This window comes from Sorex fumeus, unplaced genomic scaffold (assembly GCF_029834395.1).
Source record: "Sorex fumeus unplaced genomic scaffold, SorFum_2.1 ptg000041l, whole genome shotgun sequence".
NCBI lineage: Eukaryota > Metazoa > Chordata > Mammalia > Eulipotyphla > Soricidae > Sorex > Sorex fumeus.
This window is the reverse complement of record NW_026606098.1, coordinates 5,599,060-5,623,786: the sequence shown is the minus strand read 5'-3', so window position 1 is coordinate 5,623,786 and position 24,727 is coordinate 5,599,060. Positions and strand designations below refer to the sequence as shown.

Genomic DNA, 24,727 nt, shown 5'->3' with positions numbered 1-24,727 from the left:
CCAGCTCCTGCTCCCACAGGGCCCCCACATCAACACACAGGCCAAGGCTGAGAGTTTCATTCTAGAAAAGACGACAAGGTCTATCCAGTCACAGAAGCAGGACCACAGGGAGACCGGGGCCGCACCCACCCGCCCCAGGCGCTGAGGGACAGGCCGCCTGGAGAGGCGCCCAGGGAGGCCGGTCTAGTTCAGATGCGCCCCACCGCAGCTCAGAAGCCTGTGTCCACGCTGAGGCTGCGGCGCGTGACGTGCTCCAGCTCGCCGGACACGTAGTCGGCCATGCTCACGCGGTAGTGGGCCAACATTTTGAGTAGCAGCCGCAGGTTCAGCCACCACTGCTGCCGGGGCATGCGGTGCCTGCGGGCACGGTCAGTGGTCAGCAGCGGGCAGTGTCCCTGCACTCCTGCAACCCCCCTCCCCCTCCTGGCACTCACTCGAAGTCCGTGTCCTTCCTGAGCTCTGTCACGGGACTGAAGGCCACGACCTTCTTCCGCAGGCCGATCACCACGGCCGAGTCCGGGGAGTTGGCGAACACACGCCCTGGGCATGCAGGAAGGGGGGACGGGCACCCCCGGCCCAGGTTCTGACCACGCCCCCGCCCTCCCTCCCCTGGGTGGCCCCACTCACCATACACCAACCACCACCTCGACCCAACGGAACCAGCACCTCCCACCGGCCCGGCCCCGCCCAAACCTCCATCTCATTAGCCCGGCCCTCAGCACGCACCATTGCGGTAGAAGGCCTGCAGCTTCTCGGATATCCAGAGCACAGCCTTCACTCCCAGCTTGGTGCCGTAGTTGCGATCAAAGGGGGTGGGAGCCCCGCCCTGGAATTGGATGAAAGCAGCAGGTCCACATCCACATCGCGCAGGAGCCCGAGACAGCCCCGGGGGTGTCCCGGGCCACCGACACGCCATTCCCCAGACCCAGCCCGGCAGTGGGCAACTCCTCTCTGGTGGGGGTTCCTGTGCCCACTTCTGTGGGGTGCTGCACAGAACCCGCCTCACCTGCTATGGGACCCAGGACACGGGCTGCCCACCACACCTGCTGCGGGGACCCAGGCCGCCCACCACACCTGCTGCAGGTGGCCCAGCACGTTGGTCCTGCAGTCGAACACGCCCTTTCCCTCGGAGGAGTAGAGGCTGTACAGGAAATCCGTGGTGTAGTGATCGTGGCACTTCTCATTCCTGCAAGGTCACAGGCCTGGATGCAGTGGCCGCTCGGGAGTGGCTGGCCGGCCTGCCCGCCTGCCCGCAGCCTCACCTCAGCACCAGGCCCCTCTGGATCTCCGTCTTCATCTTTTCTGTCATGTGCTCCACGTTGGCCTGTGGGGGGGGAGGGCGCAGCTGAGGGGGCGCAGCTGACCCAGGAGGCCCGGGAGGGGCAGGGATCTGGCAGGGAGGGGGCCTCACCTTCAGGTCGTGGATGCTGAAGGGGTCCTCAAAGACATAGGCCGCATCGGCGCCCACGGCGATGCCGGTCACGGTGGCCAGGTAGCCGCAGTAGCCGCCCATGGTCTCCACCACGAACACGCGGCGCTTGGTGCCCGAGGCAGACTGCTTGATGCGGTCACAACTCTGGGGACAGGGCACAATGAAGACCCACCCCAGGAGCACTGGTTGGCCCCAGCACAGGCGCCGGCTTCTCTCAGTGTCACCTGGCCCAGAAACCATTCCTGCCTCCCAGGCGCCAGAAACATCTGAGCCCAAAAGCACCACAGGGAGCTGCAGACGGCGGCAGGGAGCTGTGTTCCGAGGGGAGCCCCAGACAGAGGTTCACACGTACCCCGGGGTTCACGTCTTGCTACAAGCAGTGAAAACAGAGAAGGCCCTGGCGAGGGGCTGCAGAGCTGTCCCGACCCCTGGCCCTCCGGCTCAGACCCTCAGGGGTGTAAGACCTGGTGTGGCCACTGCTGGATGCCTGCGTGCAGGTCCCTTCTTCCCCCGCACCCCCCCCCCGGCCCTGGCCACCCGCGACACCCACCTCCATGGCAGCATTGACGGCCGTGTCAGAGCCCAGGCTGAAGTCAGTGCCCGGCACGTTGTTGCTGATGGTGGCGGGGATGACGCACATGACGATGCAGAGCTCCTCGTAGCGGCCACGCGCCTCCATCAGCTGCAGCACCCCCTCGTAGGCCTGTGGGGACAGCAGGGCGGTGGGCACCAGCAGGGGCAGCAGGAGCTGCGGGAACGGGGGCGTCCCTGCCCGGGCCAAGCCTCACCTCGAAGCCCCCAATGACCAGCAGAGCGTGGATGCCGTGGGTGCGGATGTTGGCCACGATCTTCTCCAGGAAGGCCTTGGGCAGTGTCCTGCAGCAGACCAGACATGTCCCCGGGGCTCCCTGGCACGGTCCAGACCCCCCAGCACATGGGACCCGGCCAGCCCCGACAGTGGACACAAGCTGGGCACTGTGGAGTGTCTGGGGCCCGGGGTGGAGCCCCTGGCTGAGCCTGCGCTGGGCAGCCACCACAGGGGGACCCGCCACTCACCTCTTGGTTCCCAGGACAGAGCCGCCACGTCCCAGCCAGCCAGCCACATCGTGCCAGCCCACTTCCTGAAGCTGTGGGGAGAGGGGTGCAGGGACACCGGGCAGGTGTCTGCAGGGCCGTGAGAGGGCACCAGGGGCCCGCACTTCCCGCCCCAGCCCCCAAACCCCCGCCCCTGCCCGTGCCTACCTGCCCCGCCGCGAGGCCCTCAAAGCCGTCATGCACCACGTACACGGTGTGGCCCTGGGAGATGGCAGTGCGCACAGCTGAGCGCACAGCCGCGTTCATGCCGGCCGCCGGGGCGCCCACATTCAGGATGGCCAGAGCGAAGCTGGACTGCGGAGAGGACAGGGCATGGCTGGAGAGACTGTGGCCACCGCCGGAGGCACAGAGCCCAGGAACCAGCTCACTGGGGGACAAGGTACCCCCAAAGGCCCCAGGGCAGTGATTCGAGGTAGGGAAGTCCCACCGGTGACATCAGCGTCCCCCGCCCACCCCCGGCCACCCTCAGAGGACCCTCCCCTGCCCCCAGGCCCGTCCTGCCCCACCCCGGTGACCCAGGGCCATTCCCAGGCTCCTCAGGCGTCCACTGGGCCGTCCTGCCTGGCGTGGAGCCCCGGCCTGCGGGTCACGGTGCCGCGGACAGGGCACAGCCCTCACCTTCTCCTTGGCCGGCTTCTGGTGCGCCAGCATCTTGTACATGTTCCAATTGTTCTCGAAGCTCCTGCAGGGAGGCAGGTGGGGGACCCAGTGCTGACTGGCCAGAGACCCCAGCACAAGGGTGTCCCAACTCTCCAGGCCCCCGCCAGGCTGCTCCGAGACGGGGCTCCCAGGGTGCCCACGCCTGTGCCCCCGGCCAGCCCCTCACCTGCCCCGAAGCTGAATGGCCTCCTCAAACCGCAGCTCATCCATGGCCTTCTGCACTTCCTTGGTCTGGGGACAAAGGCTTGGACTGGGGGGACCTCAAGCACCTCACACAGGGCCCAGCCGCTGCCTCCCAGGGAGGCCCCCTCAGCCCCTGGGCCCCGGGGAGGGAAGAGCCCTGGCCCAGAAGCCCAGCAGCGCCTCGTGCTGAGAGGGCCCAGGGCACAGATGTACGGGCCCTGGGGAGCCCCGGTCCACCGCCCAGCTGGAGCCAGGACCAGCACCCAGGTGCAGCTGCTCTGCGCACACTGCCCCCTCCCCCTCCTCCAGACCCGGGCATCACCCCCTGCCCCCAACCCCTCCCCTAGACCCAGGCACTCACCACCTGCACACACTCCATGAGCGGCAGCCGCACTGGCAGGTTCCCCGACAGACTCACGACACAGGCCGGGGTGTCAGGAGTGGCCTCGAGCAGCGCCATCACTGCCTCCACCCCCATCTTGCTGCTCTGGGGTGGGAGACACGCACCTCAGTCACGTGCACATGCAAACACACACCCAGAGCAGACACTCCCACACCCCACGCACACAGCAGACGTTACCACACACACACACTGCCCACATACAACCCCCCTCACACCTCACACACCACGGCCCTCACAGCCCATGCACACTTCACACCACACACAGAGCAGATTATTACTAACCCACAGTCCTCACTCACCTCGCACTACACACACAGCAAACATTACCACAGCCCACACCCCCACACACACACTCATACCTCACACCACACACACACAAGCAGACATTACCACACACACACACAGCACTCACAGCCCCACTCACACTTCATACCACACACAGAGCAGATATTACTAACCCACACTCCCCACTCACCACACCACACACACAGCAAACATTACCACAGCCCACCCCCCCCACACACACTCATACCTCACACCACACACACAGCAGACATACCACAGCTCACACCCCCCTCACACATACACATACCTCACACCACATAAAATATAAGACATTACTATACACGGACCACAGCCCCACACACACCCCCATTCACATCTCACACACAACACACATTACCACACAGCACCACAGCCCACACTCACACCCACTCACACTTCATACCACACACACAACAGAAAGTACTAACCCACACTCCACTCACCTCACACCTCATACAGCAGATATTACCACACACACACCACAGCCCCCACACAACTCCCACTCACACCTCGTACCACATACACGAAAGACATCACTATACATGGACTACATGGACCACAGCTCCACACACACACTCACACCTCATACCACACACATGGAAGACATTACCACACACCCACAACAGTCCACACAAGTACTCACACCTCACACATACACAGCAGACACTGCCACACACATGAACCACAGCTCACCCACCCCCGACTCACATGTCACACCTCAGAGCAGACATTACCACACACACACACAATCCACCCCCCTCACATCACATACCCGACTCCCCCCCACCAGGCAGAACCAAGGCCGCCTACCAGGACACGGTCGAAGGCGGATGGAGTTCCTCCCCTCTGCACATGGCCCAGCACGGTGACCCGCGTGTCAAAGCCCAGTCTCTGCGTCACCAGCTGTGTCGGGAGAGGGTCTCAGGCTGCCACCCCAGCCCAGTCACGCCCTGTGTGAGGCAGGTTGGGACGTGGAGGTCTGGCCTGTGTTTGGATGCAGGGGAGGGGTATGGTGGAGTGTATAGTGAATTTGGTGGGGGTCGTGTTGTCTGTGGTGTGGTATGTGCATGTGGTGTGTGGGATGTGTGGGATGTGTATAACATGTGGTATGTGTGGGGTGTGTGTGGCATGTGGATGGAGTGTGTGTGGTGTGTGTGGCGTGTGTGGCCCCTGTGTGGTGTGTGTGTGGTGTGTATGGTATGTGTGGGATGTATATAGTGTATGCGTGGGATGTGCGTGGGGTGTGTGGCATGTGTGGGGTGTGACGTGTGTATGGTGTGTGTCATGTATGTGTTGTATGTGTTGTGTGTGGCATGTATGTGGTGGTGTCTGCCATGTGTGTGGCTTGTGGGGGGGTGTGGTGCGTGTATGGCATGTGTGGCATGTGTGTGGTGTGTGTGCCGTGTGTGGTGTGGGGGGGTGTGGCATGTGAGGCATGTGTGGTATATACGGTGTGTGTGTGGCATGTGTGTGGCAAATGTGGCATGTGAGGCATCTGTGGCATGTGTGTGGCGTGTTATGTGGCGTGTGTGGTGTGTGCAGGAGATGTGGGGGGTCCCACAGGCTGCCATGGTTCTCCAAGCGGGGCCAGTGCAGGGCGGGCGGATGGACACAGGGCCTGGACAGGGCGCCAGTCTACAGGAGCCTGGCTCTCACTCAGTCTGGCTCAGGCCGCCCCACTCACATCCTTCACGTAGCGGGAAGAGATGGGTTTGCCGTGGCGGTCGATGGCGCCCTCCGCGATGATGATGATGTTCAGCCGGGACCCCCGGCTCCGAGTCTGCGTGAAACATGGGAGGTCTCAGCCGGGGTGACCAAGCCCCTGCCCAGGAACAGTCCCTCGTACCGAAGGCTTCTAGGACAGGCAGGACGGGAGGGACAGGGGGACCCCAGGAGGGCTTGGGGCAGCCCCTGAGTGGGAAGGGCCCTTCATAAGACCCCTTACAGCAAACGTGAAGGGTTCCTTCCTGGACCTAACAACCTTGTGGGGTCACTCTGACCCACAGGCCAGGTCTCCCCACAGCAGCTAGAGCCCTCAAGATGGGGACAGAGAGAGCAGCTCCTATGAGGCCCAGTGCCAGAGGAAGGGAAATCAGGACTAGAGAGCTGCCTGGAGGGGGTGGCATGCTGAGTTGACACAGAGCAAAGGAGCCCAAATCTCCCTCAATCTCTTCACAGAAGGGGAAACTGAGGCCCAGGGAAGCAAGTGAGGGGGTCAAGGGTCACACCCAGCACAGAGAAGAAGCAGGCCAATCATCTGCACACGGCCCAGACCGAGTTCTTATGTGGAGGTTAGGGCAGTCAGAGACCACCAAGCTCCTTAGCCTGCCTTTGGCTACACCAGGAAGGGTTCCAGAACTTGGTCCTGCTCCTCCCCCCAGTGCCCAGGGGGGACATGGGGCCCCTCACCTCGCCCAGCCTCTCACACATGAAGTTCTCCCAGCCGTCCTCAGGGGGCGCCTCAGGGATGAACAGCCAGTCGGCGCCCGAGGCCAGGGCGGACACCAGGGCCAGGTACCTGGAGAGAGAGGTGGCGGCTGCGACCCCACCTGCAGTGGCACAGAGCAGGGACGCCACCAGGGCAAAGCCCACCAGCAACACCCCCCACCCCCAAGGCTGCAGCCCCAACCCCACGTCCCACGTACCCACAATGGCGGCCCATCACCTCCAGCACAAAGGTCCTCTGGTGGCTGTGGGGCAGAAGGGTAGGGGTGAGGGAGGCTGGGTGTAGGGACAGCACCCCCCCACCCCAGGGCTGGGCAGCACCTCTGCGCGGTGGTGGTGATGGCGTCGATAACCTCCATGATGCGGTGCAGGGCCGAATCCGTGCCGATGGTCATGTCGGTGCCACAGAAGTCGTTGTCGATGGAGCCCACCAGACCCGCAATGCTCAGGTGGGCATGGGTCTGCGCCGTGCTCGCTGAGATCCTGCCTACAGGAGCCACGTGAAGCCCACACTGCACTCCCCACTCGGAAACCACGGGGGGGGGGGGGCGGGGGTTGTGTCTCGGGGACGGCGACCCACCTGCAGCCACCAGCTCCTCCAGCAGCCCGCCCCACTCCTTGCGAAAGATATTGGCGCCTGTGAGGCTGCCGTCCCCACCGATCACACACAGGTTAGTGATGCCATGTTGTAGTAGGTTGTAGGCGGCCGCCAGGCGTCCCTCCCGTGTGGTAAAGGCCTTGCAGCGGGCACTGCCGATGATGGTGCCTCCCTGCACGGGCGGATGGGAGCTGGAGCTGGAGCTGGGGCCCCGGATGGATGGGCCAGCCCAGGGCCTCCCTGCCTCCCTGTGCCCTGCACCCCAAACAGACCCCAGATGCGGGGCAGAGGGCGGGAGGAAGGAAGAAGGGATAAGAGGGGGAAGCGAGGAGAAAAGGGAGAAGGGGGAGGGAGGAGGAAGTGGAGGAGGAGGAAGGAGGAGGACGGAGGAAGGGGAGGGCGAGGGCAAGGGAGGAGGAAACGGAGGGCGGGGGAGGAGGCAGGAGGAAGGGGGTAGGAGGAAGTGGAGGAGGAGGCAGGGCGTTTGCACAGGGCCCTCACCAGCTGGATGATGTTGGAGACGCTGAGCCACGTGGCCGGCTTGATGTTCTCGCCTCCTTCCACGAGGCCCTCGTAGCCCTGGGACACGGGGCGGAATGAGGGGACGCCTGGACCACCCATGGGCCCACACAGGGAGTTGGTGCGGGGGCCTGAGCACCCAGCCAGCCACGCGGGTGGCGGAGAAGGTGCCTCAAGGGGCGAGACTGGGGCGAGACTGGGGCTCCTGGGCCCCCTGCAGGATCTCCCCAGGCTGTTGCGGGCGCCACACCCGTGACCAGCACCCTCAACGCGCCCAATCAGAAGCAGGCCCAGGAGCCGCACCCAATCAGAAGCAGGCCCAGCAGCTACGTCCAATCAGAAGCAGGCCCGGCAGCTACGCCCAATCAGAGTGGCGCCAATCAGAGGCCCAGCAGCCCAGCCGCCGGCTCTCTTTCCCCACCCTCCCCCCAGCTGGAGGGTCTCCCCAGGGCTGTCTGCAAGCCCACACGGCAGCTCAGTCATGTTTACGCTCCTGCATATGCCATCCATCATGCACCAGTCCTTTCAGAGGGACACGGGAAGTGGAGGTGGAGGGTCTGGGGTTGTGGCAAATGGGGGGCAAGAACCGGTCAGGGATAGCGCAGCGCCCCCTGCCCACCCCATTGGATGGTTAATGCGCCCCGCCAGGGACACCTGTGGACTGGATAAGGGAAGGTGGGGGTGGAAAGGAGAGAGGTGTGGACAGTCTCCTGGTCACTGTAGTCTGGGACTAGCATCCCCAACTCCCACTCCTCCCCTCAGTAGAACCCACCTTGCTGAGCCCACCTTGTTGACCCTGGGCAGCAAGGCCTGGAAACATGCACACAACTTGAGAGTGTGAGTGCAAGCGTATGTGTGACAATGAGTGAGTGTGTATGCGTGTATGAATGAGTGTTGAGTGTGTGTATGAACGTGTGGATGTGAGTGTATGTATATGCCTGTGAGTGTATGCGTGTTCCCATTCCTCGATGTTTATCTGTAACCTCTTCTCTGTGCTCTGCTTCCCCCACTGGTCAAACACATTTATCTCCTAATCAGACTCTGTCAACTTGTAAGGTCAGATCCTTCTAGGACACTGAATTTGTATTTATAAGTGAAATATTACTTTTCTCTTCTTCTTATGTCCTTTACTTAGTTACTTCAGAGCAATGTCCTTTTTGTATAGACACAGGAAGACAGTTGATGCTATGCTTTTGTAACTTGGGAGCTAATTGACTCCAAATAATAATTCACTCTGGGACATCTATTTTCTCAACTTAAGTCTCAGTTGGCCTTACTTCTTAGCATCCCAAAAGCAGGGTCCCGACAAGAGATTGGATAGACCCAGGGCAAGCTGTGAGCTACCTTGGCATTGAAATGAGCCAAGCCAAGCGCCATAATACTTATATAAGAGCAAAGTCATGGACAAATTCTATCATGATCCAAAAAGTAACAACTGAATTAGCACCCTGGTAGGGTTAGGAAAGGCTAATCTAGCCTGAGCACTGAAGTCTGAGATTTATAGTTAGATGTTCCCAGGAGAGCCACCTTACAAGCTTAATGTATCTCTTACTCCGTCCATACAAAATTACTAATATTATTAAGACGTGGAATTAAGGCCGGAATGGGAAATCAGCTCATGGCCACTGAATGCACGTGGTGGGCGGGCAAGAGAGACACCACCACTGCCCACAGCGCTTATTTTGTGATTACATGAGTGTGTGTGTATGAGTGTGTGTGTGTGTGTGTGTGTGTGCGTGTGGTGGCACATGCTGGAGAGGCCCCCAGGAGTGATTCTCCACAGGCTGTCCCCTAACTGGCCTCTGCAGAGCCTCCTTCCCCAGGCCCACGGCACAGCCTGGCTGCTGGGACAGGAACCCTCTGTGCCTGAAGCCCCGGGACAGCCACATGGTCTGCGGGCCACGGGAGGACACAGGCCCTCCATCGAAGGGGTGCCAAGTCAGGCCCTGCCTCCCTCGTCTCAGCCAGATTGGGGCTGTGGGACACCGGCCAGCTAGGCCACTGCCTGGGCTCAGAGGAGACAGCAAGGAACCCATGACGCTCGCAGCGCAGCCCTCGCAGAGCCCTGAGCCTGCTTCTGTTTGCAGTTCCCCACCCCACCTTAGCTCCTGCACCTCCACACTGCCAGGGAGGAGCTGCTCTACTTAACGAAGGGAAGGGGGCTCAGGGAGTAGAGGGGCGCTGAGTACAGCCCAACTCTGGGGCTTGAAAATGCCAGGAGTCTATTCTCAGAAGATTCTAGAACATTATCAGGGTGTTAGTTCCATCCTGCAGCCTAGAGGAGCAGCTCAGGTGTTCTGGTCTCTGTACTTCCACCAAAAGAACTGACACACAGCGCAAGAGAGCAACAGGCCAAGCCAGCTCAGTCACACAGAGTGTGCGTGTGAGTATGTGCCTGTGTGCGTGTGTGTGTGCTCATACACGACAGGTGTGTGTGTGCATGTGCTCATACACAATAGGTGTGAGCGTGTGCATGTGCTCATAGAAGAATACAAGACAGGTGTGTGTGTGTGCGTGTGCTCATACAAGACACAGATGTTTGCGTGCTCATATGTTGGAGTACACGGAGCTTAGGTTTATCAGGTTGCACCCATCACAGTGCTCCCGAGTCACTCCCATTACTTTGTCTGTAACCACTTCTATGCTCTCTTCCCCAACCAATTTGTAAGGTCTCGTCCTTCTTAGACACTGAAGCTGTACTGTAAGTTAATATTGCCTTTCTCCTCTCCTTATGTCTTTTGAGCAGTTTTTACTTTAATGCAATGTCCTTTTGTATAGATACAGGAAGACAATTAATTAATATGCTCTGTAACTTAGGAATTGATTGGCTTTGAATATTATTCTCTCCTAGGGCCATCTCAATCTCAGACTGCAGTGCTCAGGCCAGATATCTTTCCTATTCCTAGCAGCAGGGCCCTAGTCTCGTCGTTACTTTTGGATCATGACAGCATTTGCCTATGATCAACCTCTTAACTTATAGTTAAGAATCGTGGCACCTTGGCCTGGCCCATCGCAATGCCAGGATAGCACATAACTTACCAGCTTGCCCTGGTTCCATCCAGTCCCACGTCGGGACCCTGCCCTTGGGGTGCTAGGAAGTGAGGGCAACTGAGGCTTAAGTTGAGAAGGCAGATGCCCAGGAGTGAATAATATTCAAAGCCAATCAATTCCTAAGTTACTGAGCATATTAATTGTCTTCCTGTATCTATACAAAAGGACATTGCATTAAAGTAAACTGCTCAAAAGACATAAGGAGAGGAGAAAGGCAATATTAACTTACAGTACAGCTTCAGTGTCTAAGAAGGATGAGACCTTACAAATTGGTTGGGGAAGAGAGCATAGAAGTGGTTACAGACAAAGTAATGGGAGTGACTCGGGAGCACTGTGATGGGTGCAACCTGATAAACCTAAGCTCCGTGTACTCCAACACTCATACACAAGTGTGTGTGTGTGTGCATGTGCTCATACAAGACAGGGGTGTGTGTATGCCATGTGTGCGTGTGCTCATACATGACAGGTGTGAGCATGTGTGTGTGCTCATACAAGACAGGTGTGTGTGCATGTGCTCATACAAGACACGGATGTGTGTGTGCTCATACAAGACAGGTGTGTGTGTAAGTGTGTGCATGTACTCATACAAGACAGATGTGTGCTAGTAAGATAAGCACAATGGTGTGCATTTTGTCAGAAAAACGGGGCTGTGTGATGTGTGGGTGAATGTGGATGTGAGTATTGGTGCGTGAGTGTGCATGTGAGGTATGTGTATGGTGAGTGGTGTGTATAATATACATATGATTGCATGTGTGTGCGTGGTGAGTGATGTGTTTATTCTACATATGGGTATGTGTGTGTGTGGTGAGAGGTGTGTGTACTCTACATATGGGTGTGTGTGCATGTGTGGTGAGTGATGTGTGTATTGTATATATGGGGGTGTGTGTGTGTGTGTGTGTGTGTGGTGAGTGGTGTGTGTACTGTGCGTATAGGTGTATGTGTGGGTGTCTGGTGTGTGTGAGCAGCTCAGCAGCCTCAGGCCCACACAGACCCCCAGAACTGGAGGGGTCTCCCCATCACTGGGGCCTCCGGGCTGTCTCCTCATTGGGGCGGAAAAAGACAGAAGGGTGCCCCACCCTTACGTTACCTCATAGATGAGAAAGACTTTGGCGCCCACATAGATGCCCATTCGAGTCACAGCCCTGACGGCAGCATTCATGCCTGCAAAGAATGGGAGCACAATCAGGGGGCACAGGAGTCAGGGGATGTGGGGAGCACTGTCAGGAGTCAGAGGATGTGGGGAGCACCATTAAGTGGCACAGGAGTCAGAGGATGTAGGGAGGACTGTCAGGAGTCAGGGGGTGTGAGGAGCACTGTCAGGAGTCAGGGGATGTAGGGAGCACTGTCAGGAGTCAGGAGATGTGGGGAGCACTGTCAGGAGTCAGAAGTGTGGGGAGCACTGTGAAGGGGCACAGGAGTCAGAGGATGTGGGGAGCACTGTCAGGGGTGTGGGGAGCACTGCCAGGAGTCAGGGGATGTGGGGAGCACTGTGAAGGGGCACAAGAGTCAGAGAATGTGGGGAGAGCTGTGAGGGGGCTCAGGAGTCAGAAGATGTGGGGATTACTGTAAAAAGTCAGGGGATGGACTGGAGCAATAGCACAGCAGGTAGGGCGTTTGCCTTGCACGCAGCCACATGGCCGACACAGGTTCGATTCCCAGCATCCCATATGGTCCCCGGAGCACCGCCAGGAGCAATTCCTGAGTGCATGAGCCAGGAGTAACCCCTGGGCATCGCCGGGTGTGACCCAAAAAGAAAAAAAATAGTCAGGGGATGTGGGGAGCACTGTGAAGGGGCACAGGAGTCAGGGGTGTGGGGAGCATTGTAAGAAGTCAGGGGATGTGGGGAGCACTGTGAAGGGGCACAGAAGTCAGGGGTGTAGGGAGCACTATCAGAATGCAGGAGTCAGGGGGTGTGGGGAGCACTATCGGGGCGCAGGAGTCAGGGGGTGTGGGAGCATTGTCAGGAATGTGGGGTGGGGCACCTCAGAGACGGAGGCACAGGGACACAGGGATGTGGGGCACTGCTAGGGGGAGAAAAGCGAGCAAGGCACTGAGGGTCCAGGAGGCCACGCGGGACCCTCTCCCTAGCGCTGCCCCCAAGAGTGTGAGGGAGTGCCAAGTGGGGGGGGGGGGCACCTCCACACACCCCTACCCCAGAACAGGGGAGGAGGACCTCGACCTCTGCCCTGGACTCAGTCTCCTCCCAGATGGGAAGGAGCCTGGGAGTGAGGGGCGGGACCCAGGGCTGGGGTCCTCCCTCGGCAGGCCTGCGCTCCGGGTGGAGGGCTGTCCTCCGAGCGAGGGCAGAAGCTTCCGGTAGGGAGGGCGCCGGGCAGGACCCAGGACCCGCACTGCAGTTTCCCGGGCGTGGGTGTCCTGCTGGGTGTCCAGGGCAGGTTCCGCGCGCAAGAAAAGGCAGGCTGACGCCCACGGCTCAAAAGTCACTGTGGGTGGGCAGCTGCCCACATCTTTCCCACTGCGCCGCGCCCACTCGTGGGGGTCCCTCCGCAGACGGTGGGCGCGTGTGCTCCCACCGGTGCTGAAGGCCAGCGAGAGGCCAGACCGGACGAGCTGGACGCCCCGCCCACCGGCAGGCGGTGGCCACGTCCCGCGGTGGCCTCGTCCCACCGAGGCCCTTCACCGAGTCCCCACGCCAGGGGACGGCGGGGCGGGCGGACGGGACGGGCCTCGGCCTCCCCGGACCCGGAAGGCCCCCGGCGGGGCCCCCAGCACGCGCTGGCCCGGCCGGCGCCGGGGCTGGTCGGGGTCCCCGCCGGGCGCACGGCGGACACGCCCCCGGGCGCGGGGCGGGGCGGGGCGCGACCGTGCGGAGCCGCACGTAGGGCCCGGCGGGCGGGCGGCGGCGCCCAGGGGCAGCCCAGGAGCAGCCGAGGGGCAGCGGCGGGACAGGCGCGCGGACGGCGCCCAGGGCCAGCGGGGGGACGGCGCCCCGGGACCCCCTGACGCTGCGCGCGCCCGATGCCGAGCCCGGACCGGGGACACGCGCGCCCGACGCCCCGCGCCCACCTTGCGCGTCGCCGCCGCTGGTCAGCACGCCGATGGCCTTTCCGGCCCCCGACGTCCGCAGCTTCTCCAGGTCCACGGTGGCCATGGCGGCGGCCACTCGCTCCGGCGCGCTCCTCTCCCGCCGCCGCTGCTGTCGCCCGTCCCGCCCCGCGCGCCTGTCGCCGGCCCCGCCCCGGAGCTGGCCCCGCCCCGGCCCAGGTCGCCGCCCAGTGCCCAGCGCATGTCCCCGCGACCCCGCCTCACGCTCGTGCCGCTGCCCCCTGACCCAGGGGCCTCCAGAGACCACTGGCGAGGACCCCCCAGTCCCCTAATCCCGCGCCCCCCACCCCCGACGGAGGACCCGGCTCAGGGGCTGCCCAAGGGCAGAACCGGTGTCCCCTGCCCTGGGGCCTGTCTAATTTCTTGTCCGGTGTGTGGAGACCAGGAGCCCACAGCCCCCTGGGGTCCACCCTCTCACCCACCCCTCATTCATTCATTTACACACCCACTCACTTGCCCACTCACTTATTCACTCATTCACCCACCCACTCATTCACTCACACCCACTCATTCGTTCATTTGCTCCCTCACCCACTCATGGACCAACTCACCCACTCATTCATTCACTCATCAACACACTCACCCACTCATTATTCATTTAGCCACCCATTCACCCATTCATCAACACACGCACCCACCTACTCATTCATTTCCCCCTCTGTCTGGGACTGGGACTGGTCTCAAGTAGGGGGCAGTGGGGGCCTCAGTCAGTGGCCATCTGCAGTCCAACACATTGCACCCTGGGATCTTCACAGCGTAAGGGGTCCCCGGGAAACCTAGAGCTGCGGGGAAAGGCAAGGGCTCCCCACGTTGCGCCCACACCCCTTTGGTGTGGGCTCCCCAGATGCTCCCCATGGTGTGCCCACACCCCTTTGGAGCCAAAGCTTTGCTGAGCAGCCTGGGGTGGGTTTTCTCTGCCACTTTGTTGAAGCTGCAATCTGCTACAGTTTCTCCCAGTGGGGGGAGGGGGAGGCAGTCTCCAGCAACAGTGGCCCTGAGAGGGCCCAGCGTCCTACATGACCTTAGACCTGGCTCCCTGCTCTCCCTTGGTGATAAGGCCCCGCCGGCAGCAGAGCGTCCTGAGGTGCGAGTTTTGCAGATAGTGGCAGGGCCACGTGGCGGCTGACACTGCCCCCTTGCACAGGCGGGTACCTCTGAGTGATAAGCTGCGCCCTGTTGAGAGGGTTCTGAGTCTTCCCTGAGGGTGGGAGTGACAGGGGTGGGGGGGGGCGGAAATCAGGCACCGCTGGTCACCACTGCCCTGGAGCTTCGCCACTGTGGGGGGGCCCCCACGTCGATGCCCACTGCCTGTTTCCCACTTTCTCTGGTTCCCAATGTGCACCTACAAGCTCTGGGCCACCCAAGGCCAGGTGTGACCCTGGGCCTGGAGCCTCCTGGGCCCCAGTGACTGCTCTGATCCCTGCCAGGGGCTGTCAGCTGGGGGCTCTGAGGGCAGGGGGGTGCAGGGCAGCGGATGGGGACCAGCCTGGCCTGTGCCAAGATTTCCTGTGGACAGTGGGGGTGTTACTCAAGGGTTCCACTCACCCCTCTTCTCACTGTGGTGAGCTCCTATCAGGCCCTGGGGTGCAGAAGCCACAAGCACTGTAGCACTGTCCTCCCATTGTCCATTGACTCTCTCGAGCGGGCACCAGTAACGTCTCCACTGGGAGACTTGTTACTGTGTTTCGCATATCGAATACACCATGGGGAGCTTGCCAGGCTCTGCGTGCTGGTGGGATACTCTTGGTAGCTTGCCAAAATCTCTGAGATGGAGGAATCGAACCTGGGTCGGCGCACCCCACCTGCTGTGGTGTTGCTCTAGCCCAGAAGCCAGAAACAAATCAACACGCCTTAAGGGAGAGGAAATGAGAGCCCAGGAGTGCTTTAATCTCCCCCACAGCCTGTGGGCAGCCAGGATGTCCATCTTCCTGGTGCTGGAGCCGGGGACTTGGGCCCAGGCCCCTTGGAACTCACTGGTGATCTCTGACGTGGGGGTGTGCAGGGACTCCTGGCCAGGTGACCTGGCTCAGGAGGGACAGGTGGGTGTCTTGGCCAGGGGGTTGCTCATGCTCTGGACGGCCCACTGCAGGATCCCATCGAAGGGGTGCTGCGGACAGGGGCCGGAGGGATGGGGCCACATGGGGTGGGCGTATGGTGGAATGGGACAGCATGCATTAGCGGGGTAGGGGCAGGGGACGATGTGGGCCCACCTGAAGTAGCCCGGGTAGGCCCCAGACCCTCTCCCAACCCCACCCTGCTGTTCAGGGAGACACAGGCATGAGGATGCAGGGGTGTCACTCGAGGTCTCTCCAGAGACCCCCCGACCCTCACTGTGAGGGGGCCTCAAGAGACTCCATAAAGGGGCTCATGCGTCTGCCCCGTTTCTCCCACTAGGCAGGGTTGGCCTCCCCAGGCACCCTCATCCTCGCTAAAGCCCCCTGCAGTTTGCAAGCCACATCCACGCCCTCTGCACAGCCCCCCTCGACCAGGAAGGACTTCCAGGTACCAGCCCCCACAGAGCTGGGGGCGCTGGAGTTTGGCCTACAAGTCTCTTTTCCTTTGGGAAGATTCTGGAACTTGTTACCCCTTCAGCCTGTGACTGGCATGTCCACATGGAAACCACTGCGGGCAGGAGCATGAAGGTCCCCCCACAAAGTCCCCACAAACCTAGGGGCAGTTGGAAGGGCAGGCTCAGGGCCCTGGGTTGGCTGGTGCCCTGGGTGCCTGCATATGCCCTCAGCCTTCCCAGCTCCTCAGCGTATTCCAGCAGATGTGATCCAGCAGGTATGCCCCACAGGTGTGAGCCCACAGGTGTGCCTCACAGGAGTGAGCCCACAGGTATGCCCCATGGGTGTGAGCCCACAGGGGTGCCCCACAGGTGTGAGCCCACAGGTATATCCTGCAGGTATGCCCCGCAGGTGTGAGTTCACAGGTGTACCCCACAGGTGTGAGCCCACAGGTGTATCCTGCAGGTGTGCCCTGCAGGTGTAAGCCCACAGGCGTGCCCCGCAGGTGTGCCCCATAGGTGTGCCCCACAGGTGTGTTACCTCACTCAGCAGGGACTCCAGGTCATCCCTGTGCAGAACCTGCCCCTGGGTAGCAGTCTCATCCCCAGCCTGAAAGCCAGGAAGTGGGTCATAGCTCTGCACCCAGAAAGTTACCCAGCACCCTCAGAAAGCTCTAGGAGGAAGTGGGCTCAGGTCGGCCCTGCTGCGAGGGCCCAGGTCAGGCCAACTCAGCGCCATCCCCGTGCCGACTGAAGGAGAGACACAGTTGGGACCTGTGACTTCACCTGAGCACGCCCTTAAGGGCCTCACTCCAGTGACAGAACTAAAAAGGCTGCCTGGAAGGCGCTGAGCCTGGCGGAGAAACTTCTAGAAAAAAGCAGCCTGTGGGCGGTCCTGAGCCCCTCCCCAGAGCTGCTGGGAACTGGACAGGCAAGCAGGAGAAGTCCTGCTCCGCCCCCGGCCTGCGGTCCAGGCAGTGGGCTCAGGGCCCGGGCCAGTTCACACCCCACTGGTTGTGGAAGCAGGAGGCGGGTCCGAGGAGCCTGGGGCCAGTGGGCGCCACTGACCTTGGCGGGCGCGGGGGCCCCTTCGGCGCAGGCTTTGCAGCGCGGCGCGGCCCTGCGGGAACAGAAGTCACACTTCAGGGCTGCCCGCAGAGGGGGCGCCAGCCCCCGCCCACCCCCGCCCATCCCACTCACCCTGGCCAGGGGGCAGCCCCAGGGAAGTGGCAGTGCCAGTGGAAGGTTGTGGCGCAGATGGCACAGTGCAGCGTGTCCCCGCCATTCCCACACACCATGCAGCGTGCACCCCCAGAGCCCTGCGGGGGACACCGGGGGAGGGGGGTCGGGGAGGAGCAGGCTGAGGGAGGGCTGAGACCGGGTCTCCAGACCCTCCCACCCCTCAGGCCCCTCACCCCGGAACCCTCCACTCAAGTCCACCCAGGACCCCCACCAGGACCCCCAGCCAATATCCCCATCCAGGTCCCCCAGGACTCCCCCAAGACTCCCCAGAACCCCCACCCAGGACCCCAAGTCAATATCCCCATCCAGGCCCCCTCCCAGGACTCTTCACCCAGGACCCCCGCCCAGGGTTGTTGTGCTGAGGGGGGACGTCCAAATTCCTCAGCATCTAGACTGGGGTTCTGGGGTTCAGGGTGTCCAGGTCTGAAGTGACCCCAATGCCTTTCAGTGACAGCTTGGACAGCTGGACCCCCAACTTGTTCCCAGGGGGCCTGGACCTCCTTCAGAGCGAGCCTAGAGGTGTCAGAATGGGAGCCCTCAAACCCAGTCCCCTGCCCCAGCCCTGGCCCTCACCTGCAGCTGCCTGGGCCCCCCACACAGCAGGGGGTTCAGGGCTGAGGGGTCCAGGATGGGCAGGGGGGCTGTGGAAGGGGGGTTCAGCTGGTGTTCACAAGTCAGCCCGATGTCTCCCGGTCCTCTGGGCTGGCCCCTGGCCTCTTCTGCGGCTGGCCTCAGTGCCAGGAGGACCTGTGGGGTTGGTGTTCAAGGTCAGGGGCTCCCCCCTCCCCCCAGGGGGCTGCAGGGAGGGGAGGCCCCCCCACCTCCAGACAGGGTCTCCACAGTCCCCAGGCGGTCTGAGCAAACGCTCTGTGTGTGTGCTGGGTTGGGGCATCTGGCTCCACATCCGGGAGCACATGAGGGACTGCAGGGAGGGTCCAGACAGGGCTGCGAGGGGCCTGGGCCTACCGGGGTGCTTGCTGGCCCCGTGGGGGGCTCCTGGGCTTGGGGCACTTCCCACAAGTCTCCTCTCCTCAGGCATTCTGTGCACCGCCATGTTCCGCTGCTCTGGCACAAGAGGGATGGGGGCAGGGCAGAGGGACAGTGCACCCCCCTGCAGGGCATCCTTCCCTGAGGGGCTCAGCAGGGGAGGGGCTCCAGCTGGTCGGTCTAGACTCACTGGAGTACCCCCAGAATGGTCACATCACCCCGTTCTCTGCAGAACCCCGAGATTCACACCCTTGAGACCCCAGGCCCTGACCCCCCCGAGCTTCAGTCTGAATCCCGACACCCCCAGGCGCCCACCTCCCCTCCAAGCTGCTGCCTTGGGACCTACTTCATCCCAGAATAGACGGTGGTCATGGAAGGGGGCGCCGGAGAGACAGCAGGAAGAATGGGGGCCCAGAGACCGCCGCTGCCCCGCACTGGCCCCTTCACTTAGCCACAGAGCTCCAGGGCTCAGAGGTGTGGCCGGGCTAATGGGGCTCCAGATGGGCAGATCGGGGAGGGGGGAGCCCTCTTCTCCCCCAACGCCCTCCCCAGTATGGGAGCAGGGTCCCTAGGGGCTGGGGGCCAGACCCCTCCCAGGAGCAACAGCTGGTTCTTGGGGTCCAGCTCTGCCACCATGGGCTCCCCAACCCTGACTTGGGTTAGGGTCTAGCTGCTCAGCCTCTGGGCAGAGTGTCAGAGAGAGGCCTCCCGCTACTGGGTGTTGGGACACCCTCCAGCTGCTGGGGTGTTGGGGCAGGGCCTCCCTCTGCTTTTCTGCCCTGGGGAAGCCCCTCCTGTCGCAGCAGCGCTGCCCCTGCTCTGAACCAAGCTCCCCATGCCCCAGGTGAACCCCACTTCCATCCCTTTCACAGGTCAGGGGCACACAGGATTGGGGGTGGGCCCCAGAGGTGGGAGCTCGGCCTGAGTGGGTCGGAGCCAGGGGGAGGGGCGTGGTGTGGGGGCGGGGCCCGGAGCCCAGAACCAGGATCTGAGCAGGACACAGTGGGTATGGCTGGGTCAGGGACAGGGTCAGGGTCCAGAGTGGCATGGCCCGACCAGAGCACAGGGTGGGTGTGGCCAGGGAAGGGGCGGGACACATGATGGGCGTGGGCGGGTGAGTGGGGCTCACCCAGTCTTAAACATAGGGTGGGTGTGGGCGGGACGCGGAGGCGGGGCCAGTCCTGTCCTGAGCACAGGGTGGGCGGGACTGGGGCTGTGGGCGTGGCTGGGGCGGGGTCTGTCCTATTCTGAGCACTGGGTGGGAGGGACAGGGCGGGGCGTGATGGGCGGAGCCTCCCTGTCCTGAGCACAGGGTGGGCGGGGCCAGGCGCTGTGGGCGGGACTCTGGGCGGAGTGAGGAGTGGGGCCTGCCCTGAGTACTGGGTGGGCGGGGCCGGGCAAGGCTGGGGCGGGGCGGGGCGGGGCGCGGTGGGAGGGGGCGGGGCCTGCCCTTCCCTGAACACTGGGTGGGTGTGCTTGCTTCCACACACCTGGGGATCTCCAGCAGTGGGGGTGACAGGCAGGCCAGGTGGAAGGCGCGGGGGCAGCCGTCGCAGCAGATGAGCTCCCCACCGTCCTGGCAGATGGCACACTCATCCTCGTTCTTCTGACCGCCAAGGCCAAGGGCACGACAAGACCGCACAGTGGAGAGGGTCCCGCCGGACCCCCGCCCCCAGACTGCCTCTGCCAGCTCCCAGGACCCCCGCAGTCCTTCCATCCCCTCGCTTCCCACCTGCGCTCAGACCCCTTCCTCCCAGGGCACCACCTGCCTCCTGCAGAGCCCCGCCCTGGGCATTACCTGGTGCAGCGGTGGCTCTCTGGGGAGTTCAGAAGGGGCAGAGTCCCGGGGGTCACCTTCACCCTGCGAGTAATGAGGTTCAGTGGCAGCCCAGCGGCCGCTGCCCACGCCACGCTGCTGCCCCTGGTGGTCGGGGGTGCCGCTGTCAGAACCCCAGAAGGGGTCAGTGCTTACGAAGGTAGCCCCGGGGGGTTCCCTGGCTCGGACAGGGGTCTTCAGGCCGCCGTCACCCGCAACGCTGCCGCTGCTGCTGCGGGTCTTGCTCTTGCGTCCGCCAGGGTCCTCGAGCTTTCGGGGGTTGTAAAACTCTCTTCCCACCTGGATACACCTGGAGCCGCCTGGGAGGGAGGGCCTTGCAGGCACTGAGCAGAGCCGCCACCCCCACATACACGCCCTGCCACGCACCCGCTGGGTTCTCGGCACAGGGGTTTGCTCTGGGCCTCTGGACTGGGCAGACGAGTCCCTCACATCCAGGAGCCTGGGGCCCCAAGGCCAGCGAGGTGTGTCCTCCGCAGCCACATGCTGGAGAGGTCTGGCAGGGAAGTGCTGCTGACCCTCGGGTCTGGGATGCTGTCTACTATCCAGTTGAAGCCAGTTTATTTTAACCTCGGATGTGCACAGGGCTCGTCACCCGCCAGAGGATAAGTGACCGTCACCCCCACCCCAGGTTCCTGTTGCAGGAGCGTCCCCACATGGGGCCTGGCCTTTAGTGCGGGTGATGCGGGACTGCAGGTGATGCGAGACCCCACACCCTGCAGGGGAGAATGGAGTGAGTGGACATGGGAGCGGGGGAGGGCTGGGTTGCTGCAGAGCACCCAGATTTCTGCAGGGGCCACCCAAGTGGGCAGAGAGGGCAGCAGGATGTGTCCTCCCTGAAGAGCTGCCTGGGTGCCCACAGCCCCCTGGGAGCCCTCAAAGTCCATGAGTGGGGTCAGTCCTATCTGCCAAGGGGCCCTGAAGTGCACCCTGCCCAGCCACATCTACCTGACTCAAACGTCTGCTGGGCGACAGTCCCCTCCACCGCCCCCCGGGCTCCAGGGGCGTCCCCGGCAGACACAGCCATGGCTCTTGGGACCGAGGCCAACACGGTCTGGATCCCTGCAGAAGCACACAGCAGATGGGCCACATGGGGTGGCAGAGTGAGGAGGCCTCGCGCCCACCCCTGGGCAGGCTGCAGGGGAACCCCCAAGTCTCCAGAGATAGCTGTGTGTGGTGTGCATATGTGTCTGTGTGAGGTGTGAAGGGGTGTGTACTGTGAGGTATGCAGGTGTATGCGCTGAGAGGTAGGCGGGTGTGTGTGCTGTGTGGGGTATGCGGGTGTGTGTGCTCTGTTGGGTGTTTGGGGGTGTGGGCTGTGTGGGGTGTACGGGTGTGTGTGCTCTGCAGGGTGTGTGGGTGTGTGTGCTGTGTGGGGTATGCGTATGTGTGTGCCATGTGAGGTAGCAGGATGGCATGTGCAGGAGTGTGCTGTGTGCTAGGAGGGCGTGTGTGTGCAGTATGTATGCAGGGGGGAGGCGGCATCCTTGGCCCTGCTCTGGGGCATTAGCCGTGCCCATGGGCAGGAGGCAGAGGAGTTTCTGGGCTAAAGCAGGAGGCACAGATCTGGGGACTCAGAAGCAGGTGAGAGCTGGCTGCCCCAGCAGGGAGCTGGAGGGGCCCTTCCGGGTGGACCCTGGGGAACTGCAGCTCGGGACCCTCAGTGTACCCCTCACTCGGGCTGTGCTCACCGGTGCCCAGAGGGAGGCGCAGCTGGTCCGAGTTGCTCTCTGGCTTCCTGGGGGCCTTGGGCTTGAGGTGGGTTCCTGAAGAAGGTGCTGAGTGGGCCCGGCTGCACCCGGACTGCAGACTCTCCCCCCTCCCTTGTACCCTGGGCTCAGACGGGGATATGCTCCCCCACCCATGGCCCCAGAGCATCCGGTCACCCCAGTTTCTTCCTGGGTACCTGCTTTTGTTGGGGGGCACACCCAGAGGTGCTAAGGAGCCACTTTGGGCTTTGCAGTCAGGACTTAGTCCTGGCGGGCTTGAGGGACTATCTGGGGTGGCCGGGGATCAAACCCAGGTCAGCCGCACACAAGTCAAAGACCCTCCCTGGTGTCCTAGGATCCCGGGCCCTCTCCTCAGGTACCTGGGCTGGGGCCCCGAGTGGGCAGGGCTGGCAGGGCGGCCCCAGGCTCCTCGGCCACTTTCCTCTTGGCAGGGGGTCTGGGAGGCGGCTGCAGAGCAGAGGCCTTGGGGGCCACCGTGGGGGGCTTCTTCCCCCTCCGGGGCTGGCTGACGTCCACATCTGCGGGATCCATTGGAGCAGAGGTGAGCACCCGCTGCCACTCACTGCTCAGGGGGAAGTGGCTGGACGCCTGCTCCCTGCGTGCCCACCTCGGGGGAAGCCGTCCAGGACCCGCTGCAGACCAGCGTAGCGCTCCAGGTTGTAGTCCTTGAAGAGAACCTTCCAGAAGCCCAGGATGGTGGGCGCGTCCTGGGTGAGCAGCCAGGAGAGCAGTGCATGCATGGCCTGCGGGCAGCCCTCCTGCACCTGCCGTCGCAGCGTCTCCTGCGGGGGACAGGCGACGGACGGGCAGCGATGGGACCCGAAGGCGCTGACGTGGGGGGCAGGGTGGGTCTGCACACCTCATGGGTGACCCGTCAGCCCTCCCTGAGGGGTGGTGGGCCGTGGGGGTCCTCTGGGGGCCCACCTGGAACTTGTCGTCGGGAACCACGTCGTGGTCAGCCAGCGCATGCAGCAGTGGGAAGGCGCTGTCCACGGCCAGGGCAATCTCTGTACGGCGACGCTTCAGCAGGATGCGCAGGGCATCCCCACCCGCCCGCCCGTCCCCTGCCATCCAGCCGGGTCTCACGCTGCCCTGTGCTGCCAGGGCCACTGCACCCCACCTCACGCGGGGCTCTTATGTTCACGGCCCTCTCCCGCCCAGCCAACCAGGGCCCTGCCACAGGGGGCGGGCGCAGACCTCGGCTGGGTAGGTGCCAGGCCACTGCAGAGGGCTCAGGGCTTGTGGGGGGCAGGATTGAGAGTCTCAGGATGCCGGCGCCCGGGGCTCCGAGACAGGGGTGCTCAGTGGAAGGTGACCTCCTTCTCGGAGCGTCGGACCAGCTCTAGAGTGACAGAGATGGGAGGGCCTGGAGCCATAGCCCACGGCCCACCCGGGTGTGGTCCCCCGAGCACCAGCAGGATCATTCCTGAGTGCAAAGCTAGGAGTAACCCCAGAGCATCACTAGGCATGGCCCCAAACAAGAATAAACAGACAAAAGTAAATAGAGAGATGAGGAGGGCAGCGGGGATGGCGTCCCATGCCCCACCAGGAGCCAAGAGCAACACCAGGTGTGGCCCCTTATCATTAACAATCATCAAATAAAATAAAGCGAGCACTGAGGGCCTGCTGCCTCCAGGGCTGTGAAGGAGGCCCCCACCTCCCTCAGGCAGTGGCCAGGACACTGGCCCCCCGCCCAGCCTGGGCAGCTACAGGCATGCAGAGCTCCACTTCTTACTCCCCAGGACTGGTGGTTCAGCTGGCAAAGCTCACCGCTCACCCCAGGGTGTGCATCCACCAGGGGTCCAGGGCAAAGGCCGGGGTTACAGGTGACCAGGAAAATCCCCCCAGCCTTCCTCCCTCACCCAAAGGAGGCTTTGCCCAGGGGTGTCATACTGGAGGCAGCTGCCGGTGTGATTCAACCACACTCTCAGCACACCCAAGTCTCAGGGCTCCGCCTGAGTCACGGCAGCTGCAGGCGTCACCCCGCCTTGGACGTGGCCCCTGTAGAATTTCGGACTTTCCAGTAGGGCGGGGGTTTCCGCAGCAGCCCCTTCTCTGTGGCTGAGTGGCAGGTGGAGGCCCACAGCCCCTTCCCGTGGCTGAGCGGTGGGTGGGGACACTTTAGGCCCCACTCTCAGCCCATGGCTACTCAGTGCCCAAGTCATGCCAGGCAGCCAGATTACATAAGGAGGCCACTTCCCGGGTCACATACCCAGAGGTCAGGCGACTGAGGTCCAGGTGCAAGACGGGGGGACCCTCGGGGCTCTGGCCCTTAGCTGCTGAGCCCTGACCGCTCCAAAGCAGCCTGGACACTGTGCCCTGCCCCTGGCCTAAGTGGAGACTTGAGCCCGGTTGCTGCCCCTTCCAGCAGGCTGCCGAGGGGCCAGGAGACATGGGTGACCTTTGGGATGGGCCTGTGGCCCTCCAGGTCAGCTGTATTGTGGGGGAAGGGCCTGGTGGCACTTAGCATAACTTAAACCACCTCTTGGCCACCAGACAGCCATATGACCCTTTCTGAGCCTCAGTTTCCCCAGGAAGAGATACTCAGAGTCAATGATGATTAGGGAAGTGAAAGTCAGAAAAAACAGACGGCATTTCTCAGTGCCTGAGCAGCCCCTGGGAATATTCTATTCAGGATATTCTAGCCCTCAT

General features: G+C 62.5%; 2 protein-coding genes across 2 annotated transcripts; both read right to left on the bottom strand.

Annotated features, from left to right (window-relative positions):
* Positions 1-48: 48 nt before the first annotated feature.
* PFKL (phosphofructokinase, liver type) lies at positions 49-13,882 on the bottom strand. The gene is made up of 22 exons (XM_056119226.1): positions 13,738-13,882; positions 11,798-11,871; positions 7,642-7,719; positions 7,123-7,312; positions 6,864-7,029; positions 6,743-6,787; positions 6,507-6,615; positions 5,782-5,877; positions 4,908-5,000; positions 3,732-3,857; positions 3,354-3,418; positions 3,146-3,209; positions 2,675-2,821; positions 2,489-2,559; positions 2,221-2,308; positions 1,983-2,135; positions 1,412-1,576; positions 1,263-1,324; positions 1,075-1,186; positions 727-826; positions 435-540; positions 49-357 (listed from the first exon to the last, which is right to left on the bottom strand). Exons 1-22 carry the CDS (start codon positions 13,820-13,822, stop codon positions 210-212), a joined length of 2,343 nt encoding a protein of 780 aa, XP_055975201.1. The 5' UTR covers positions 13,823-13,882; the 3' UTR covers positions 49-209.
* A 1,893-nt stretch (positions 13,883-15,775) lies between these two features.
* On the bottom strand, positions 15,776-23,146 carry AIRE (autoimmune regulator). The gene is made up of 13 exons (XM_056119646.1): positions 23,000-23,146; positions 22,683-22,857; positions 22,435-22,593; positions 22,037-22,111; positions 21,294-21,407; positions 20,310-20,647; positions 20,002-20,117; positions 18,491-18,584; positions 18,098-18,271; positions 17,483-17,601; positions 17,351-17,402; positions 16,824-16,892; positions 15,776-15,883 (listed from the first exon to the last, which is right to left on the bottom strand). Exons 1-13 carry the CDS (start codon positions 23,144-23,146, stop codon positions 15,803-15,805), a joined length of 1,713 nt encoding a protein of 570 aa, XP_055975621.1. The 3' UTR covers positions 15,776-15,802.
* Positions 23,147-24,727: the final 1,581 nt, after the last annotated feature.

Excerpts from the sequence above, each read along its gene's own strand:
- PFKL (XM_056119226.1), bottom strand. The coding sequence starts at position 13,822 with ATGGCCACCGTGGACCTGGAGAAGCTGCGGACGTCGGGGGCCGGAAAG. Across the intron at positions 5,001-5,781 it reads CTTCCCGCTACGTGAAGGAT|CTGGTGACGCAGAGACTGGG; the intron begins GTGAGTGGGGCG and ends CTCCCGACACAG. Across the intron at positions 1,577-1,982 it reads CCGTCAATGCTGCCATGGAG|AGTTGTGACCGCATCAAGCA; the intron begins GTGGGTGTCGCG and ends CCCTGTCCCCAG.
- AIRE (XM_056119646.1), bottom strand. The coding sequence starts at position 23,146 with ATGGCAGGGGACGGGCGGGCGGGTGGGGATGCCCTGCGCATCCTGCTG. Across the intron at positions 21,408-22,036 it reads GCGCCTCCCTCTGGGCACCG|GGATCCAGACCGTGTTGGCC; the intron begins GTGAGCACAGCC and ends GTGCTTCTGCAG. Across the intron at positions 17,403-17,482 it reads GGGGCTGCCCCCTGGCCAGG|GGCCGCGCCGCGCTGCAAAG; the intron begins GTGAGTGGGATG and ends CTGTTCCCGCAG.